The sequence below is a fragment of the Pelophylax lessonae genome (assembly GCF_965119305.1).
Source record: "Pelophylax lessonae genome assembly, chromosome: 1".
Lineage (NCBI taxonomy): Eukaryota > Metazoa > Chordata > Amphibia > Anura > Ranidae > Pelophylax > Pelophylax lessonae.
This window is the reverse complement of record NC_138768.1, coordinates 382,731,903-382,754,911: the sequence shown is the minus strand read 5'-3', so window position 1 is coordinate 382,754,911 and position 23,009 is coordinate 382,731,903. Positions and strand designations below refer to the sequence as shown.

Below are 23,009 nucleotides of genomic sequence, written 5' to 3'. Positions count from 1 at the left end.
CCCAAAATTTGTAGAATAGTGGGGTCTCAAAACAATATCAGTGAGGATTTACACACCGTAGCGTGTATTTTATCTCACGCACACAGTGATCCATTTATCAACAATTTCACCTAAGATTCACAGAAGATTAAACTGGAAAATCTTGGGCAAAAACATTGTTAACTAGAACCCATATACAAAATATATGACCATAAACATTGTTAACTAGAACCCATATACAAAATATATGGTCATATTTAATAAAGAAAGAGCACCACGTAATGTGTCGCAAACCAAAGCAACCAAGCAGAAATTGTGGCTACTGTGCTTTACACATTCTTATAGCGCTTTGCACTACTTTAGTAAATAGTCTTCCTGCACCTTTATGGGCATCTATATGCAGTACGTTCTTAGTAAACAGATTGTCTCTGAGCAGCTAGAGATTATGGAGTCTAGGTCTTACAAAAGGAAACAAAAATACCCTTGGCACCCTCATGCAACAGAAGCCAAGGCTTAATACGTATTCCCCTACGATGGTAATCTAGCATACCGTTGCGTTGTATTAAGAACCGTTTAAAATTTTAGAAATAGTGATTTATTCTGGGTTACATGGCCAGCCCTCCCCTGAAAGCATATTGTTGTTCAAAGTACCACATTGACTATAGTGATGCTAGTGAAGAATTTAGAGCTGGCAACTACTTGAATTACCCATGCTTATAACATATTACAACCATGCCTTCCACCGAAACTACTCATCTTTCATGTTCTTGGATCCAATATGTGAGAATGTCCATAATTGTTTAACAGTGCAACATTTGTAACAAATCAGGTCCCTTACTGGGTGTACTGTACTTTATTCATTTCCCTATTATTGTCCTTTGCGGCATTTTTTTTGGAATGAACTCTTCAGAAATGAACGATATCCTGGGTCATCAACATATTCATTCTTGAACTTCACATTGAGAACTCTCTGCCTTTTCCTTTCACCACAAATGACTTCTTCCCCATAGAAAGCATCTTCAAATTTCATGTCTGATGCCCTGGACTGAAATAAAAACAGAAAATAGGGAAATAAAAAACTAGGATATACATTTAATAAAAACATGTTTTTCTTAAAGGGATAATTAATTTCCCACTGATTAAAAATTCTTGACTTGAATACCTGCAGCAGAAAGCACAGCTGTACACTAGAAAAGAGCATTAAAACAGACCCACGTCACAAAAATACTCAATTACTGCAAGTTACATGTAAACATCTTGATGTATGCACGGTGTCCCTTAATTTTACAAAATATCTAAGCTACACAACATTATACATAAATGGCTTTATCATGAATATCTACAACAAAGGTGGTTTTATCATAGTGGGAGCTGCATGGTCCTAATTCAAAATCTAAACAGATCCAATTTTCAAATGTCAAATAGAAACCCTAAAGGAAAACATTGCTGAGCGCCTGCTGAAAATGCTTATTGTCTGGCTATGTCTGAGGGCAATGCCTTTTGGAAAATCAAGCCCAAAGTATTCCCATCCACAGTTAAAGTGAAGCCATTCTTTCTTTTTTCCTGGTAAGGGACTCAAAGTCCTAAAGGCATTGGACTGTCATGGCAGCCAGGGAATTGGTATTTTTAAAGGGGGAAGTTTGAAATGGCGCTGCTACAGTGAGGCAAAAGTGTTTGATCCCCTGCTGATTTTGTACCTTTGCCCACTGACAAAGAAATGATCATTCTATAATTTTAATGGTAGATTTATTTTAACAATGAGAGACAGAATAACAACAAATAAATCCAGAAAACCGCATTTAAAAAAAAGCTATAAATTGATTTGCATGTTAATGAGTAAAATAAGCATTTGATTCCCTATCAATCAGCAAGATTTCTGGCTCCCAGGTGTGATGAAAGTTTTCCTTTAAAATAGTTCCATATACCTAATTGTTAATAAACTAAGGTATAGCTCCCTGTTATCAATGCTGAACTTATTAGGCCACTAAAAGCACATTTGTGAGGTTAGGCACAGATGTTGGAAACAAGTCCTGGCTTGCAGTCAGCACTCCCAAAGGTGTTCTATTGGGTTGAGTTCAGGACTCTGTGCAGGCCAGTCAAGTTCCTCCACCCTAAACTTGCTAATCCATGTCTTTCTGGACCTTGCTTTGTGCACTGGTGCACAGTCATGTTGGAAAAGGAAGGGGCTATCCCCAAAAATGTTCCCACAAATTTGGGAGCATAACATTTTCCAAAATGTCTTGGTATGCTGATGCCTTAAGAGTTCCCTTCACTGGAACTAAGGGGCCAAGCCCAACCTCTGAAAAATATAGTAAGGTCCATAAAGACATGGATGAGCGAGTTTGGGTTGGAGAAACTTGACTGGCCTGCACCTCAACCAGATAGCACACTTTTGGGATGAGTTAGAGTGCAGACTGCGAGCCAGGCCTTCTCTCCAAAAGGAGTGCTTAACCTCACAAATGCGCTTCTGGAAAAATAGTAAACATTCCCATAGACACACTCCTAAACCTTTTTGGTCTTACCAGAAGAGTTCAAGCTGTTCTAGCTGCAAAAGGTGGGCCAACTCCATATTGAACCCTAAGACTGGCATGCCAATAAAGTTTTTATATATATATATATTTACACACACAGCATATATATATATATATACATACACTGCTCAAAAAAAATTAAAGGAACGCTTTGAAAACACATCAGATCTCAATGGGGACACATGTCATGATGGATATCTATACTGATATGGACTGGGTAACGTGTTAGGATCAAAAGGATGCCACATCATTTGATGGGAATGAAAATGATCAACTTACAGAGGGCTGAACTCAAAGACAACCCCGATGCAGCAGGCTAGTTAATTTTTCTGAAATTCCATTGCAGCAACTTAAAATGGTACTCAGTAGTTTGTATGGCCCCCACATGCTTGTATGCATGCCTGACAATGTCGGGGCATGCTCCTAATGAGATGACAGATGGTGTCCCGGGGGAATTTCCTCCAGATCTGAACCAGGGCATCACTGAGCCAGTGGTGTTCCATTGGATTTAGGTCAGGTGAGCATGGGGGCCATTCAATGGTATTAATTCCTTCATTCTCCAGGAACTGATTGCATACACTCACCACATAAGGCATGGGCTTTGTCATGCACCAGGAGGAACCCAGGACCCACTGCACCAGCGTAGGGTTTGACAATGAGTCCAAGGATTTCAACCCAATTCCTAATGGCAGTCAAGGTGCCATGGTCTAGCCTGTAGAGGTGTGTGCATTCCTCCATGGATATGCCTCCCCAGACCATCACTGACCCACCACCAAACCGGTCGTGCTGAACGATGTTACAGGCAGCATAATGTTCTCCACGGCTTCTCCAGACCCTTTCACGTCTGTCACATGTGCTCAGGGTGAACCTGCTCTTATCTGTCAAAAGAACAGGGCGCCAGTGGCAGGCCTGCCAATTCTGGTGTTCAATGACAAATTCCAACCGAGCTCCACGGGGCCAGGCAGTAAGCACAGGTGCCCCCAGAGGACATCGGGCCCTTAGGCCACCTTCATGAAGTCTGTTTCTGATTGTAGAGGAGTTGGACTGCCTGTGCAACCTCTATAGGGTCCAGGTATCGCCTCATGCTATCAGTAGTGACATTGATCCTTGCCTAATGCAAAACTAGTGAAAAACAGTCAGAAAAAAATTTCAGTGGCCTCCAGCTGTAAAACCATTGCAATTTCGGAGGTTGTCTCATTGTTGCCAATCTAGTGCACCTGTTGTTAATTTCATTAACACAAAAGCAGCTGAAACTGATTAACAACCCCCTCCGCTACTTAACTAACCAGATCAATATCCCAGAAGTTTATTGACTTGATGTTGTACTCTGATTAAAAAGTGTTCCTTTAATTTTTTAAACAGTGTGTATGTATGTATGTATATATATATATATATATATATATATATATATATATATATATATATATATATATATATATATATAGCAAGGAATTATTTGATCTCCTGCAGATTTTGTAAGTTTGCCTACTTACAAAGAAATGAAGGGTCTATAATTTTTATCCTAGGTCTATTTTAAATGATAGAGACAGAATATCAACTAAAAGTCCAGAAAAAACAAGAAGTTGAGTTAAAGTTCAGTGAGTAAAGTAAGTATTTGATCCCCAAGCAAAACATGACTTAGTACTTGGCGGAGAAGCCCTTGCTGGCAAGCACAGAGGTAAGACGTTTCTTGTAGTTGGTTACCAGATTTGCACACATCTCAGGGATTTTGGTCCACTCTTCTTTACAGATCTTCTCCAAATCCTTAAGGTTTCTTGGCTGTTGCTTGGCAACTCAAAGTTTTAGCTCCCTCCATAACATTCCTATAGGATTAAGGTCTGGAGACTGGCTAGGCCACTCCATGACCTTAATGTGCTTCTTTTTGAGCCACTCCTTCGTTGCCTTGGCAGTATGTTTTGAGATATTGTCATGCTGGAAGAACCATCCATGACCCATCTTCCCCATGGCTGAGGGGAAAAAGGTTCTGATCCAAGATTTTACAATACGTGGCCCTGTCCATTGGCCATTCAATGCAGCAAAGTCGGTCTGTACCTTTAGCAGAGAAACAGCCCCAAAGTATAATGTTTCCACCTCTGTGCTTGACTGTAGGGATGGTGTTCTTAGGGTCATAGTCAGAATTTTTCTTCCACCAAACTCTCCTTCTCTGAATCATTTCACTGTTCATTGGCAAACTTCAGATGGGCCTGTACATATACCTTCTTGAGGAGGGGGACCTTGTGGTCACTGCAGGATTTCTAACCACGGTGGCATATTGTGATACCAGTGGTTTGTTTGGTGAGTGTGGTCCCAACTGCCTTAAGATCATTCACAAGCTCTTAGTGTAAAAGGGGGTTGTACTGCGCTTTAGGAATTGCTCAACCGGAAATTCAGATAAAACTTTGGTTATATATTCACTCTTCTCAAATCACAAATACTAAAATCCTTCTTTCATTATTAATCCATAAAAATTAATAAAACAATATATGTATATTTCTTCAACAGTGAATTTCCATGATATTCATATCTTAAAGTGCTGAGGTGACCATGTATCTACATAGAGGGTGAGGTAGGTAGTTATCGTGCTCCACAGTGATTCTTGTGCTTCAAATAATATCCGTATCTATATACTGGTAATTACAAAAGTGCTAGTGTCCCAATTATGTTAAATTATAAAGTGCTTTTATCATATAAAGTGAACCAGTGCATATATCAATAAACCGCTGTGTATAGTGTTAAAATGCTAATGTTCCTGTTCTCATAAAAATCAATAATACAGTGAAAATGAATGTCTATAACATAATCTATATAAAAAAGAGTAAGTATTAAAAGTGTCCAATAAAGCTTCTGTGCAAAACAAGCCAATATGATAATAGTGCTCCTCGGTGGTTAAAACTCTTCCTCCTTACACCTATATAGAATTTTATGTAATCATTTGAATGATAAGATTTTAAGAAGATGTGATTTTAGAGAATGTTATATATGTGTTATCCTTGGCCCATTCCAGCCCTGTGCAGGTGAACAATCTTGTCCCGGATGCCCTTTCATAGCTCTTTGGTCTTGCCCATAATGGTCGATTTGAATGGAAGGGAGAGATTCTGTGGACAGGTGTCTTTCATACACATAAAAAGTTGTTCTTAAATTAACAGGACTAATCTGTGTACCACATGAGCACATACTGTAGCCAACAGTTCTGTGGGAACCAAAATTATTGTTGGTTGGTAGGAGATTAAAATACTTAATTTACTCACTGAACTGCAACTTGATCATTTAAAAGACATCTAATAAATTATTAAAAAAAAAAAATAAGATAAAAATTATAGACCCTTCATTTGTTCGTAAGTGGGCAAATTTACAAAATCTGCAGGGGGTTTTCTATGAATCACTTGTTAAAGCAGGTCATACATTATAAATTTTGTTTTCTTTTAACCAGCAGGTAGAAAGAAAAAAAAGTTGCCAATTCCCTCATCCACACATTCGGGGTAGATGGGGGAATCACTCCCACTGTGCTATTGTGTTCTCATGGTGGGGAGCCCTGAGAACACAACAATCAGTGTTGTCGGTTATAGCTGGCTGTACTGATTGTTCATAAAAAAATCAGACCGGGTTGTTGTACAGAAGTACAGAAGAAGATCAGCTTCTAAACAACCAAGGTGTTCATAGATGGACCAAAATTTGTCTGGCCCCTGTTAAACTGGCTGAATTTCGATCTATGTATGACCAGCTTAAGTGTGTAGTTACTGTTGCCAATAAAGGTCCACATGGAAAACGTATTCAATCACAATAATGTCTGAATGATCAACCTAGTAACAAAAGAACAGAAGATTAACTCTGTGAATCCCATATTCCAGTTGTCACTACTATAAATCTTCATTGGAATCAGTAAGACTTGAGCTGAGAGGAAACCCAGCACAGGTCACAAGCTTAGAAGAATCATGGGTTACCTTTCATTTGTTTTTAGTGCGAATAAGGGGGAGAATGTCTGAATTCCAAATAAAATCTTAACTCCTCTTATGTATGGTGAATATGTAAGGGCTTAATTGGACCGAATTATAAATTCATCAGGAAAAGGAAAGCAAAGGAAAGGAAAGCAAATTAACTACTGGCACCTGCTTTTATGGTAACAGCAGATGTATAGAATGGTCCTTGCTTTTCAGTGGTATGCTTAGGTTTTAAAAGGGAGACCATTTTGGGGGGATCTCAGCCTGGAAGCACCAAGCAGCTGCTGAGAGTATACAGGGTGGTGTGTGGGTCAAAGTTTGCTACATGCTCACAGCCTACCAGCCGTGGTGATGCCAGCAGCATATGCCTGTTGTTCTGGGCTATTGTTATTCAGGGTATGGACTGCACATTGCACAATCCAAAAATAGGTTAGATCAACAGATTATAACATTGTAGATCAAGTCATATAAGGGAATGGGCATATTGCAGTTCGAACTGATTTTTTTTTTTTTTATCTTATTAATTTGTAAATATGTGTTCTTTAAAAAAGGATTAAGGGACATACATAGCGAGACTTAATCTTTTTAGGAAGCTCTTCATCCAACGTGTAAATATCTTCTCTTTTTGTAACAATCTGTGACCCATCTTCAAATTCAACCTATAAAACAAAAAGGGGTGTGTTTAGTTCTTAACATGTAATTGCCAACAGAGAATAACATTAACTTTACCAGGGTTTCAAATATACAACAATCCACCATGAGTCCAGTCAGGCAGCACTAGCCAGCAGCCATACAGAATGTAGGGGTAATACACAAACATTTGGTACAAGGATAAGGCTCTCTAATATGGCCATGTTACTGTCATTTTCTAAATCAGCTAGAAAAGCCAGCCACTTAAAAAAAAAGTATCCTGGTATATTAGGTTTGTGAATTGAGCCTATCGTGTCCAATGATTCACCTGCACCTATAGTAATCTATACTGTAATAGGACACAATGGAAATACTTCTGCACTGTTGCGAACACTGCCAGGAAACAAATTATGTTTTTTTAAATCCATACTTTTCTTTTAATTATATTTTGTTTATCACACAGGCTACCAGATTGACATTTCCATTAGGCCAATAATGCTATATGAAAAACTTGATACATTTTAAGCAAATGTGCACCCACTCTTTCTGGTCCTTTTGCAATAATGAAAAATGGATTTTTGTAAAATCTTACCGTAAAATCCTTTTCTCTTAGCTCATCGACAGACGTAGTCCTCGGTGATACACCACCTTCGGGTTATGTTACCTCCGCAGGAGCAGGACTAGACAGGAAATTAAAAAGCTCTGGCCACACCCTAGGGGCAGTCCCAGAGGGTATATCCTCTCTCTCTCTGCCTCAGCAAATCAGTTATGTGAAAAAGCAGTGCTTAGAGAATTTAACCCAACCCAACTCCAAAACAGAGGGGCGGGGACTACGTCTGTCGATGAGCTAAGAGAAAAGGATTTTACGGTAAGATTTTACAAAAATCCATTTTTCTCTAGCGCTCATCGACAGACGTAGTCCTCGGTGATACACCACCTTCGGGACGTCCCAGAGCAGTATCACGACTGAGGGGTGGGAAAATGGAAATCAATCCCAATCTAGAAGGCCCAACCGGTGCCAACTAGAAGTTTACAATGCTCATCCTTAATGATGAGACTCAACCAAAAAAAGAGAAAACAATTTTTTTTTTTTTTTCAAACAGAAAAAAACCCTCGAGGTAGACCACCGGTCTCCTCAAATTGCGGCCTGCAAAACCTTGCGGCCAAATGAGGCATCCGCCGATGCCGTCACATCAATTTTATAGAATTTTGTAAAGGTATGTACCGACGACCAGGTGGCCGCCTTACATACCTGGACCACTGACGCCTGATGGCGAAAGGCCCAGGAAGTACTGAGCGCTCGAGTGGAGTGCGCCCTAACAGGGAACGGAGGACTCTGACCCTTAATAGAATAAGCCTGTACCACCGTTAGTCTAATCCATTTGGCAATGGTCGCGGCAGATGCAGGCAAACCCTTTCTGGGGCCATCCGTGATCACAAAGAGTGAATCCGTCTTACGGAATGATTCCGTAGCTTTCAGGTATACCCTGATTGCCCGAACCACATCTAAGGAATGCAACGCATGTTCCCGATGATGCTTGGGCTGAGGACACAAGGAAGGTAGTACAATATCTTCATTCAGATGAAAATCTGAAACCACCTTGGGAAGAAAAGATGGCTTAGGATGAAGTACTACCTTATCCCTATGAATCACTAGGTATGGTGACTGGCATGATAATGCAGCCAGTTCTGACACCCTGCGAGCAGAAGTAATAGCCACCAAGAAGGCCACCTTCTGGGATAGAGTAAGCAAGGGAATCTCCCTGATGTTTTCAAAGGGAGGTTTCTGTAGAACCGACAAAACCAAATTAAGATCCCAGGGCGGTAAGGGCGCGCGGACTGGAGGAGCCAGGTGCCGCACCCCCTGGATGAAATTCCGCACCAAGGATTTGGTAGCTAAAGGCTTCTGAAAGAAGATTGCTAATGCTGAAACTTGACCCTTGATGGTGCTCAAGGCTAGCTTCTGCTCAACCCCTTGTTGCAAAAAGGCCAATATTCGAGTCACCGAATAGGTACGTGGAGGAAATCCTAAAGATTCGCACCACGCAATATAAGTCTTCCATGTGTGATAATAGACTTTGCTGGAAGTCGCTTTCCTTGCTTTAATAAGGGTAGGAATGACTGAAGTAGACAAACCTCTGTCCTTCAGTACTTGGGTCTCAATGGCCAGGCCATTAAAACCAGCGACTGTAAAGCATGAAGGTAAATTGGTCCTTGAGACCACAGACACTCCCTGAGACGAAGTTCCCACGGAACGTCTGCGACTAACATGTCCAAGTCGGCCAGGCCGGCTTGAGGAGGCCAGCCTAGAATTTCTAGGACCACTGGCGCTGATTGGATCTGAACCAGGCGTCCCTAGAGGTATCTGGCCCCGACCATCCGAGAAAGTCTGGTCGTTTTCTGTTCCCACACATTTATCAGATACCTGATTGCTATCAGGAAGGGTGATCTTTTCTGGTTGAACCTCAGGGACCGAAGTCACCCGACTAGAGGCTACTTGGCCTATCTGGTCAACCAGATCCGATTCCTGTGAGGTATCGGGACTAATCTTAGGAAAAGGTAAAGGAAAAGATCTATTCAGGGAACGGTAACTACCGCTTCCTGTGGTACTTAAATGTTGGAAGGGAAGAATCGCACCGGTAGTAGTGGTTGATGCTCGATCTAATGTCCTGAATACCGGTGAAAACGTCCCCCCACCCTGAAAACGGGTGGGGGCGCACCTTCAGGCTGTGTACTCCTTTGCTTCGGGTTTGGCTGGGTTGGTCCCCTTCTTGAACCCTCCTGGAGGAGTCTTGCCTTTCCCGCTAGTACCAGCCGAGCGCCCTTTATGGGCGGTAAAGAAAGGTCCTCGCTTGTTGCGAGGTCCCTTAGCTTTTGCAGCCTGTGGCAAAAAAGTGCTCTTGCCCCCAGTGGCATCCTTAATGATTTCATCTAGGTTGGCTCCAAATAGACGATTCCCCTGAAAGGGGAGATTGGTCAAGGTCTTTTTGGAACCTAGGTCAGCTGACCAGCATTTTAACCACAGCACACGTCTGAGGATCACTGCTAACTTAGATGCATGCCCTAATAGGGGAGTAGTGTCCAAGGCTGCGTCACAGATAAACCGTAGCCCTTGTAAGATCTGTTCCATCAAATCAGATGTCTCCTGGGGAATATCTTTTCCCCTAAGATCTTGGCGTACCATTTTCGCCCATTCCGTAAGTGTCTGGGAAACTAGACCAATAACGATTACTGGTCTAAATGCTGACCCTATCAGAGAAAAGATAGTGCGGGACTCTGCTTCTATCTTTCGATCCACCGGATCCTTAAAGGACGAAGTGTCCTCCACTGGAATAACCGTGGCTTTATTCAGCCTGGAAATAGGCGGATCCACGACTGGTGGTACCGTCCATTTCTTAATGATGGATTCCTCAAACGGATAGCGTCTAGCAATACGCTTGGAAATAGTAAAGGTACGTTTAGAATGCTCCCATTCTCCTTTAATCTGATTACCAAAACATTTAGGTACAGGAAAAGCCTTCGCCGTCTTGATGGGCTTATTCGTCCCAAAAGGCCTCTCTGTTTCAGTTGCCTCTGCCGGTAAAGCCTCAAGTTTTAAGGTTTCTTGCACTGCCACAACTAGTGCGTCCACCAATGCTTCTTCCTGAATTATAGCAAGAGAAGAAGCGTCCTCCTCACTGTCTGAGGGGGCTTTACCTGGGATAACAGCCCTTGCAGAGGAACCTGCAACTGCCGTGACCATCTCTGAATCTGAGTCAGAGGTGTCAGATGGTATAGGGGTAGGCGGGGGTCGCTTCCTAGACCCCCGTCCCTGACAGGCCGCCTCCACCCGAGCCACCATAGACTCCAAAATTGCTGTAAATGACTCTATACTCTGTGCACCGGCGGGTCCCGAGGCCCCCTCGAGGGAAACAGGTGGGGGAATATGTGTGGCAGGGTCCATAATAACTCCAGTTACTTCCTGGATAATATAATTCAAAAGTAAAGAAAAAAACTTTTTTTTTTTTTTTCTGACCCCCAGCGCCACAAAAAGCCCCTTAGTGTTACCTGCTTAGGGATCCCTATCGATCGAGAGAGAGAGAGATAGACCCCCAGGCTCACCACTTGATGCTCAGAGTTAAACTGCAACAGCTTACAGCGCTGTCTTGACAAACAGGAAGTCTCTTGGCTGGCTGCCCAGGAAGAAAGGAGGCGGCTCCGCCCCTCTGCACGCCTTCCGGCGCCTCCCCCAAGCTCCACGAGGTGTAGGATCACCTCAAACATGGCCGCCCCCATGCTGGAGACACGAGGCTACGCCAAAATGGCGGCTCGTGCGATCCAGCAAAAAAAAATGGCGGCGGCCTAAACTGAATAGCGGTGTGCTGCAGGGCACACAACACTCTCTCTGCATGGGGATATGGCGTGGTTGGCGGTACCGGCCCTGGCGGACCGCGTGGCCGTTCGGGAGGCCTGCTATTAGCTGGAGATCTGATTTGGAAGGCAGTCTACATGTCCGTGGCTTCTGACTGGTAGGTAGCTTATACTTAATCCATAAGATTCCCAGAATGCCACAGATTACATTTTTAAAACATGTATACAATAGATTGTTAGCTCCCAAGCCAAGCCTCCTGGCTTTTGCACACATAAATCACACTCAAAGTAGGAGGATTTGTGACATGTTATAGGATAGAAAGGACTCTTTCTTACCATACAGAGAGGGGCCCGCGTTCACCACAAAACCCGTCAGGGAAAAAGGGGGAACATACTACTCACCATACCGGAACCAGGCGGGCACCAACTCCTGACAGTACCCCTCTCCACCGGGGCGGGAGGGCTGTCGACCGATACGGACGCCGTGACTCATGGTCTTTGGCGTTTCGGCGAGACGTTTAACTCGCGTGGACAGTCCTTTAATGGGACTTTGTCGCGGCCGACCCAGCGCGGAGCTATGGCCTGCACGCGCTCGTAGGCTGAACTGGGGTGACCACCGGATCTCAACATCCAGCCCGTCGCCCAGTTCAGCTTTCTTGCTTGAAGATCTCACAGGAACACTGGAGAAAAAAAGCTGTCTAAAAAATCCTTCAAGAAAAAAATCTTGCCAGGACCTAAGATCCCAGCAAGGTATCTAGGTCCTTACTCCTAACTAGACAGAAAATAACTGATTTGCTGAGGCAGAGAGAGAGAGGATATACCCTCTGGGACTGCCCCTAGGGTGTGGCCAGAGCTTTTTAATTTCCTGTCTAGTCCTGCTCCTTCGGAGGTAACATAACCCGAAGGTGGTGTATCACCGAGGACTACGTCTGTCGATGAGCGCTAGAGAAATGTCTGCTTTATAACCATTTATTTTTAAACCTACTACTTTAAATACTACCTCCCTTATGTGAAGCCTTGCATTTAATTACCCGTGTAAACTGACATATGAAGTCTATAAGTCGGCAGCAAATTTTGAAGGGGAATTCTAAGTTTAGCTCAATATGCAAAGAGCGAGGACTGCGATAGGTCTTTAATCATGTCCACAGTGTCTAAACGAATTTTCATTATATATACAGTCTGCTATAAAAGATAACCCACACTGTATTTATGATTATTTAAATAGCCACACTTTGGTGTTGTTACTGCTAAAACTTTTGCATACTTATCCATCAACTTTTTTTTGCTCCTTATTTAATTTCACTCCTGTGTTTGCTTCTGATTCAAAGGCTAGAGGAAATTAATTGAATAGCTTTCAGCTCTTTTCAGGCTGTCTGCGTGTATATGCAAAAGACAACCTGAGTGACACTCTATGAGATACTGTTAACTAAACCATTGTCTAAGACACTGAGTTCCAAAATGCTCATCTAAAAAAAGTTAAAAAAAATGCTTCCCCTGTCCAAGTTCAAATTTAATCTAACATAAACCTCTTTAGCAGAAAATGAGAACAGATATGCAGCCAGGTGTAGAAAATGCTAAAAAACTGCTTTCTTTGCAAAGAATAGATTCATACTGTATCATCTATGTCAGCTTAACTGAATCACAAAGAACTGTAATTCACCTGGCTAAAAAACAAAACCTGATGACCTTTCAGAAAAATAATCCCCAAAAACACAGTGGCTAAGGCTCTAACAATCAGTTAAATGTAGAAACATGTTAAAACAGAACTGTAGCCATCTAACAATGCTATGTAATATAGCTACGCTAGCATTTTTATCTTCCAGAAAATCAAATTATTTATCTTTTACTGGCTGTCAATGGCTCCTACTGCTATCAATCTATCCAATGAGGACAGAGGCTGTGGCTGGAACCGCTGCGCTTGTGCACATCGTTGGAACGGATGGGCTTTGGTAAGAAAAAGGGGGGGCTCTGAGGGAAGCTGCAACAAAGAAGGTTTTTCACCCGAATGCATTAGGGTGAAAACCCTTAAGACTTTACAATCCCTTCAAAAGGCGTTTCTGCACACGGTGACAACAAACATTCCTCTACTGCCCTGATTGGGTCAGCAATAAAGAAAACTGCAAATACAACATGACTTCATCTGAAAATATATTAAAACTTTATTGGGGTGGCTACATGTAAGCTTTAAAAAAAGTATATAGCTACAGTAGGTAAAGAGATTTGTAAATTGTAATATACATACACACAGACACACACTACTGTCAAATGTTTTAGGCAGGTGTGAAAAAATTCTGCAAATTAAGAATGCTTTCAGAAATAGAAGTGTTAATAATAGTAATAATTTACTAATTGTTTACCCTACAAAATGAAAAGTGAATGAACAGAAGAGAAGTCCAAATCAAATCAATATATGCTGTGATTATCCTTTTCCTTCAAAACAGCATCAATTTTTCTAGGTACACTTTCACACAGTTTTTGAAGGAACTCGGCAGGTATGTTGTTCCAAACATCTTGGAGAACTAACCACAGATTTCCTGTGGATGACAGACTTGATGGTGTTGAGATCAGGGCTCTATGGTGGCCAAACCATCACTTCCAGGACTGCTTGCTTCGTCTTTACACTGAAAGTGATTCTAAGGGCTAAAGATTTTTTTTTTACCTTCATGCATTCTATGCATGAAAGTAAAAAACCTTCAGTATGATGCTCCCCCCTAGCCCCCCCCCTAATACTTACCTGAGCCAAATCTCAAACCAGTAATGTGCACGAGAGCAGAGGCTCTCTCAGCTCCCTCTCTCCTCACTGGCTCAGACACAGTCAGTGAGGGGCAGGGCCTGCTCTGTGTGTCTTAAGAACACAGAAAGTGGGGTTCGTGAATAAGTAAGCACAAGTGCCCCCATAGCAAGTGTCATTCTATAGGGGCACTCAGCAGGAGGGTCAGGAGCGCTGACAGGTGTCAGGAGCATTGGCAGAGGACATGAGAAAAGGAGGACTGGGGCTGCTCTGTGCAAAATCACAGCACAGAGCAGGTAAGTGTAACATGTCTGTTATTTAAAAAAAAATCCTGTAGTATCACTTGAAGATAGATGACATTGGCTGTATGTTTGGCTTTGTTGTCCTGCTGCAGAGGAGCCAATCACATACTTCCCTGATGGTATGGCATGATGGCTAAGTATCTGCCTATATTTCTCAGCATTGAGGACACCATTGATCCTGGCCAATTCTCCAGCTCCATTTGCAAAAATGCAGCCCCAAACATGCAAGCAACCTCCACAATGCTACGCTGTCGCCTGCAGAAACTTATTATTGTTTCTCCAGTCTCCTGCTACAGCCAAATGTTTCAAATTTTGACTCATCAGTCCAGAGCACCTGCTGCCAATTTTCCGCACCCCAGTTCCTAAGTTTTCGTGCATAGTTGAGTCACTTAGCCTTGTTTCCATGTCAGAATTATGGCTTTTTGGCTGCAATTCTTCAGTGAAGACCACTTCTGGTCAAACCTTTCTGGACAGTAGACGGGTGTACCTGGGTCCCACTGGTTTCCGCCAGTTTTGTGTTGATGGTACTGCTGGAATTCTGATGTCGAAGGGAAGCATGATGCATCTTTCATCTGCCCCATTAAGTTTCCTTGGCCCACCACTGCATCTATGGTCCTCAACGTTGCCCGTTTCTTTGTGCTTCTTCAAAAGAGTTTGCACAGCATATTTTGAAACACCAGAATGCTTTGAAATGTTTGCCTGGGAGAGACCTTGCTCTTGCAGTGTACCTACTTTGTTTCTTGTTGCTGGGCTGAGTCTTGCCATAGTTTATGACCTGTGACATGAAACTTTCTTCCACAACCTCACCTTAGTAGCAGGATTTCACTGTCCCCCAATCTGTTTCTGTTTCAGTTTTTGACAGTGTTTCAACTTATACATGAAATTGATGATCACTGGGTACCTGCATGATATACTTGGTTAATCATATACCTGACTCTAATCTTACAAAGTTCCTGTACAAAGTGTGCAAGTTTAAAAACGGATTGTGGTTTGAAGCCAAAGGGTAGTCACACCAAATATTGATTTGATTTTGATTTTCTTCTGTTCGCTCACTTTGCATTTTGTAAATTGATAAAAATAAACAATTAAAATATATATTTTTAAACCATTTCTTTACAGTATTTATCAAAACTGCCTAAAACATTTGCATAGTACTGTTATCTATCTGCAGTATCTCACAAACGTGAGTACACCCCTCACATTTTTGTAAATATTTTATTAGATCTTTTCATGTGACAACACTGAAGAAATTACACTTTGCTACAATGTAAAGTAGTGAGTGTACAGCTTGTATAACAGTGTACATTTGCTGTCCCCTCAAAATAACTCAGCACACAGCCATTCTTGTCTAAACCGCTGGCAACAAGAGTGAGTAATCCCTAAGTTAAAATGTCCAAATTGAGCCCAATTAGCCATTTCCCCTCATCGGTGTCATGTGACTCAGTGTTACAAGGTCTCAGGTGTGAATGGGGAGAAGGTGTGTTAATTTGGTGTTATCGCTCTCACTCTCTCATACTGGTCACTGGAAGTTCAACATGGCACCTCATGGCAACTAACTCTCTGAGGACCTGAAAAATAGAAGAATTGTTGCTCTACATAAAGATGGCCTAGGCTATAAGAAGATTGCCAAGACCCTGAATCTGAGCTGCAGCACAGTTGCCAAGCCCATACAGCTGTTTAACAGGACAGGTTCCACTCAGAACAGGCCTCGCCATGATCGACCAGGCTGTCAGTGCTCAGACCATACGCAGCACACTGCATCAAATTGGTCTGCATGGCTGTCGTCCCAGAAGGAAGCCTCTTCTAAAGATGATGCACAAGAATGCCCGCAAACAGTTTGCTGAAGACAAGCAGACTAAGGACATGGATTACTGAAACCATGTCCTGTGGTTTGATGAGACCAAGATAAGCTTATTTGGTTAAGATGGTGTCAAGCATGTGTGGTCACAACCAGGTGAGGAGTACAAAGAAGACAAGTGTGTCTCACCTACAGTCAAGCATGGTGGGAGTGTCATAGTTTGGGGCTGCATGAGTGCTGCTGTCACTGGGGAGCTACAGTTCATTGAGGGAACCATGAATGCCAACATGTACTGTGACATACTGAAGCAGAGCATGATCCCCCTCCCCTCGGAGATTGGGCCGCAGGGAAGTATTCCAACAGAACGACCACAAACACTCCTCCAAGATGACCACGGCCTTGCTAAAAAAGCTGAGGGTAAAGATGATGGACTGGCCAAGCATGTCTCCAGACCTAAACCCTATTGAGCATCTGTGGGGCATCCACAAACAGAAGGTGGAGGAGCGCAAGGTCTTTAACATTCACCAGATCCGTGATTTCGTCAGAGGAGTGGAAGAGGACTCCAGTGGCAACCTGTGAAGCTCTGGTGAACTCCAAGAGGGTTAAGGCAGTGCTGGAAAATAATGGTGGCCACACAAAATATTGACACTTTGGGTCCAATTTGGACATTTTCTCGTAGGGGTGTACTCACTTTTGTTGCCAGCCGTTTAGACATTAATGGCTGTGTGTTGAGTTATTTTGAGGGGACAGAAAATTTACACTGTTCTACAAGCTGTACACTCACTAATTTACATTGTAGCAACGTGTAATTTCGTCAGTGTTGTCACATGAAAAGATATAATAAAAAATCTGCAAAAATGTTAGGGGGTGTACTAACTTTTGTGAGATACTGTATCTATATCTCTCTCTCTATATATTATAAAAAATAAATAAATATAGGAAACTGCGTGTGACTTTTCCTGTAGCACAGTACATCAAAAATTAGCAGGTCTGCTTGAGGAACACAACTCAGCTTCTATGATGTACTAATAGCTTTTCCTATTTTGCACCCTTTGCTGTCAAACAGCCTGATGCAATTGAAGTAATAGGAACAGACACAGGTCCTTTTCAGCGCATCAGGTAATTCTCACATTGCAAGAAAAAGAGCTACAAGTGGTAGTTGGTTATATTTTTAATGATTTCAACAGTTCATTTGTTGTAAATGGTATCTTGCTTCTCCATTAGACTATATAGAGGGTTTCTGCAAATTATTCTTAAAAAAAAAAAAAAACCCTCGAGTGTAATGGGAATTTCATGTTGCAAAAAGGAGGCAGAAGTTTTATTTATTTGTGTAATTTTTATTTTTTCTAGATCATTGTAGTCCGTATTTGCAATATGCAATTTTCTCTCAAAAGGGACCTTTTTTCTGGGCTATCAAATTATTTAAATGAAGATTGGGCTTGTTTCTCAGATTCAATAGTAGCAATAAACATTAACCTATAAAATGACTTATTTGTCTAGCGTTTTAAATGCACACATTTGACTTTAGAATGAGCAGCAGGCAAATGTTAATATCAGCCCTAGGAAATTTACTCTAAAAGGCAATTTATGATGGCACACACTAACCTTTATTAGATACCATTTTTTATGCCACAGCTATTTTACCAGAAGCAGTGCTGCAAATATCTAAAAGTTTCAGTGTGTGTTTATATACTGTTCGATTGCGTGTATATGCTGTTGTTTAAAATCCCAACTGTAGGATATTTTGTACTGCAAGATTTCTAAAATCTTCAGTTTATATCACCATGCACTAGTATGAACCCTTGCTTGACAAACAGAACTAAGTATTTTTGAAAGCTTCCACAAAAAATATAATCTGTTAGCTATCTAGTTAATGAAAGATGAGGCCTATATTCTAAGGCCTGTTGCACATGGGTTTCAGTTTGTATAAGAGCAGTGTGAACAACAAGCTTTGACAAAGCATTTGCAGAGCTTTCAGCAAGCTTTGTTGGCGTTTTTAACCACTTGCCGACTACTGCGGCAGGGCGGCTCCCCTTGGTCCAGTCACGTAGTACTACGTGACTGGAGGGGAAGGGAAGGGGTTTCGGCAGCGCACTCCTGCTGTATTTAGACACAGCAGGAGACAGGCCGCGAGAGGAGAGGCGGCGATTACCTCCTTCCTCCCCTGATCGTCCAGGAAACATAGAGAAGACCCGCCTGCTTATCTAAAGAAAGCAGGCGGATTTTCTGTGCGACAGCTCTGAAGTTTCAGCTAAGCTGAAACTGCGATCTGTCTGTGTCTGTCACAGAACCCCTCCCCTCCCTCCACACAGTTACAGGCATACATTAACCCCTTTGGTTACCCCCAGGATTAACCCCTTCACAGCCAATGGCATTATTACAGTAACAGTGCATATTTTTAGCACCGATTACTGTAGTAATGTCACTGGTACCCCCAAAAGCGTTGAAAACGTCAGTCAGGGGTCCGATCTGTCCACTGCAATATTTGCAGTCCCGCTAGAAATCGCAGATCGACGCCATTACTAGTAAAAAAAAAAAAAACAATAAAAATTACATAAATCTTTCCCGCAGTTAGTAGACACGATAACTTTTGCGCAAACCAATCAAAATATGCTTATTGTGATTTTTTTTTACAAAAAACATGTAGCAGAAAACAAATTGGCCTAAAATTTAAAAAAAATTTTTTTTTTTTTGGGGAATGTTATATAGCAGAATGTGAAAAATATTGTTATTTTCACAATTGTCGCTCTTTTTTTGATTATAGCGCAAAAAATAAAAATCACACAGGTGATCAAATACCACCAAAAGAAAGCTGTATTTGTGGGAAAAAAAGGACATAAATTTAGTTTGGGTACAACATTGCATGACCGCGCAATTGTCAGTTAAAATCACGCAGTGCCAACTGGACTGGTCAGAAAGGGGGCAAATCCTTCCGGAGCTAAAGTGGTTAAAGCACGATTCAACTCCATATTGTAAATGTTGGCTTTTTTAAGATTTTCAAAAACTCCCTTTGTTGGCTTACCCTTTTTCTCAGGTTTTTGCATTAAGCTCTGGTAAAATATCAGGCATTCCATGCTTTCACTTTTTGTTTTTTTGTAGTGAGCCAAAACTTTAATTGATGTGCATTATGACTGACCTATTAATACTGAGGTCTACTTTCAAACTATAATTACTAATAACCCTGGGTAGTAGGGACAGGGTGTATGGATACACATACACATCTGTATATATATATATATATATATATACTGCTGTAGATTAATCACAGACAAAATTCTACCTATAAAGGAATCATTAAGTAGAATGCTCAACAATGCAAATGCAACTGAATGACTGCGCACTGTCAAAGTATCTGGGAAAAAGGACACCATTCTAACCACTTGTTTACAAGTCTGACTCTAAGAGAAGGTGTGCATTAGCTGACAACTTACAAACCTTTATACAGCAACTTAATAAATAAATATAAAAAAAAATGCAACAATCACATGGTAACACTGTTCCAAATATAAAAATCTTTCCAAAGGAACAGGTGGGCTACTGCATATGCTTGTAAGGAAAATGGCCCAAGTGCAATTCATTAAAAAAAGTATGCAAAATATGAAGCAGACAGTAGGTGCACTCAGCAGGACTTACAGTAGAAGGAATTTTCCAATGTAGTTTAACCACTTGAAGACTGAGCCTTTTTCTGATATTTGTTGCTTACAAGTTAAAATCTGTATTTTTAGCTAGAAAATTACTTGGAACCCTCAAACTTTATAAGACTATATATATATATATATATATATATAAAACTTTATAAGACTATATATATATATATATATATATATATATTTTTTTTTTCTTTTTAGCAGAGACCCTAGAGAATAAAATGGCGGTCGTTGCAATATTTTAGGTCACACTGTATTTGCGCAAACGGACTTTCAAATGCAATTTTTTGGGGGGGGGAAAAATACACTTTCATGAATTAAAAAAGCCAAACAGGAAAGTTAGCCCAATTTATTTGTATAATGTCAAATATGATGTTACACCGAGTAAATCGATACCTAACATGTTATGTTTTAAAATTGGAACAAACTATGGTACTTAAAAATCTTCATAGGCGATGCTTTAAAAATGTTTAATGGTTACCAGTTTAGAGTTGCAGAGGAGGTCTAGTGTAGAAGTATTGCTCTCGCTCTAATGATTGCGGTGATACCTCACATGTGTGGTTTGAACACGGTTTACAGTGGCGGGCGCGACTTACATATGCGTTTTATTTTTACACTGTCCCTTTAAATGTTTAAACATCCCTTGTGACAGCAATAGTCACGTGTCAGGTATTTTTTTTTTTGTGAGGGATCTGGAATCTATAAGACTATAAGCACTTAAAAGCATTCAAAACGTCATGTTTGGCTGTTTTGAATACTGAATTTTTTTAAATCTTGCGCCTTTAAGGCTCCAGTAAACTGGAAGTGATGTCAAGACGTCGCTTCCAGATTACTAGATCCGAGACCCGATCAACGCCTATTCCGGCTTTGTCCGGGTCCGCAGACTTGCCAGCTGGTCGCTCGGACCTCCCGGTGGGACTGGAGAGCCCGGGTGAAGCCGAAGGGGAGGGACGTGCCCTCCCGCTGCTTGTCATAACAATTGAGTGGCTTCTTAGCCGCATCGGTTGCCATCACAAGAAAGCCAACCGTTGGCTCTTAAAAGATGTAGCTGCAGGCATCATCCAGCTACAGCCACTTGAAGCAAAATGAGGTACAGGTACGTGATTTTGCGGCAAGTGGTTAATAAATGTCAACATTTCGGTGGGGCACTGCCCACCTTTCCCAAGAAAAATACAATAGCACCACACGCAGGTATAATTTCCCACAACCCCTCCCACCGCCAGACCCTTGGTGATGACCTCTCCAAAAAATGCAATAAAAACACATTACATAAAGTAACTAGAACTAGTCACAGATATCTTCTTATGTAAATTATAGCAAGGCAGATTAAATACTACGGGAATAAACAGATTTCCACATTGCAATACAGAGCTTTTGTTTTTTTCCCCCTACTTTTACCATATTCCTTGCTTTCCATGCTTTGAGCATTTCCATTTTGTTTTGTTTTTTGTTTGCTTTTCCCTTGTTTAGCTACTTTGTTTATTTCCATAGTATTTAATCTACCTTGTTATCATTTATATTAGGAGATATCTGTGACTAGTTTTAGTTACTTTTTTTTAAATAATTTTTATGCACAGATTTTTAGTGCTGTCATCACTGGGGGCTGGGCAGGGGGAAGGTTGTGGGAATGTACACCTGTGTATATCACTATTTTATTTGTCTTGAGAAAGACAGGCTCTGCCAAAATGTTGACTTTAAACTACACTGGAAAATTCCTCCTGTTGCAAGTCCCGCTGAGTGCTTTGAATTTGGAAATCTATTTCTAAAATATAGTTAGTCTGATCCAGGGTTCCCTTAAGATGCTAAATTGTCTGTTTTTGTATGTGTTTAGATGTTCATACTCACCCGGTACATATACAATATGTTGTGTCCAAGATATTTTGCTCCATAAAGTAAGCCATCAGGCCATTTCACTTGGACGTGCTCTTCCTCTGCAGGTGGCCCTAATTTAAGGCAGTCTCTGCTCTTTAAAACAAAAAAAGTGAACTCATTAAAAATACAAAATTCAGGAATAATATAATACTGCACATAGGGTGATCACATTTGCCCATTTGCTACATGGGCTGTACTTTTATTTTCCTAAAATAGAGCACAGCATTATCTGCAAATACTCCTATGTCAATACAAGTCTATAGCCAGAAAACTATAAACAGATCTTTATTCAGAAACAAATACTCATCATAAACTTTATGGCAAAAGTCACAAGCAAGGAAGCTGATTGTATTGTCTGGCAGATATATAGAGACCAAATTGAGCACCTACAAATCTGCATTTGAATTTTGACCATACCTATTTCATAGCAGGACAGTCCAAATGTTCAAATACTGTACATATGTACAAAAATGTACAGTACAGACCAAAAGTTTGGACACACCTTCTCATTCAAAGAGTTTTCTTTATTTTCATGACTATGGAAATTGTAGAGTCACACTTCAAGAGGTAGACACCTGAAATGGTCTTCACTTCACAGGTGTGCCCTGTCAGGTTTAAGAAGTGTGATTTCTTGCCTTATAAATGGGGTTGGGACCATCAGTTGTGTTGTGCAGAAGTCAGGTGGATAAACAGCTGATAGTCCTACTGAACCGACTGTTAGAATTTGTATTATGGCAAGAAAAAAGCAGCTAAGTACAGGAAAACTAGTGGCCATCATTAATTTAACCACCTCAATACTGGGCACTTTCACCCCCTTCCTTCCCAGACCAATTTTCAGCTTTCGGTACTCTCACATTTTGAATGACAATTACTCAGTCATGCTACACTGTACCCAAATGAAATTTTTATCATTTTGTTTGCACAAATAGAGCTTTCTTTTGGTGGTATTTATTCACCGCTGGGTTTTTTATTTTTTGCGATAAGCGAAAAAATAACAAACATTTTGAAAACAAAAAACAATATTTTCTACCTTCTGTTATAAAAGAAATCCAATAAAATCAAATTTTGTCATAAAATTAGGCCAGAATGTATTCTGCTACATGTCTTTGGTAAAAAAATCCCAATAAGTGTATGATAATAGGTTTGTGTGAAAGTTCTAGACTTTACAAGCTAGGCTATGTATCATTGAAAATTGATCAATTCTGATGTACTGACTACCTATCTCATTTCT

The 23,009-nt window shown here is 41.0% G+C and overlaps 1 protein-coding gene across 1 annotated transcript in view; it reads right to left on the bottom strand.

Annotated features, from left to right (window-relative positions):
* Positions 1-591: 591 nt before the first annotated feature.
* The window catches only part of KDM4C (lysine demethylase 4C), a gene marked incomplete at its 5' end in the record, with an annotated part of 705,351 nt that continues 682,933 nt past the window's right edge, over positions 592-23,009 (bottom strand). Inside the window, 3 exons of the mRNA XM_082265152.1 lie at positions 592-1,024; positions 7,015-7,107; positions 21,752-21,871. Coding sequence (XP_082121278.1) covers positions 848-1,024; positions 7,015-7,107; positions 21,752-21,871 — 390 coding nt within the window. The 3' untranslated portion in view covers positions 592-847. The remainder of the gene's footprint in view (positions 1,025-7,014; positions 7,108-21,751; positions 21,872-23,009) is intronic.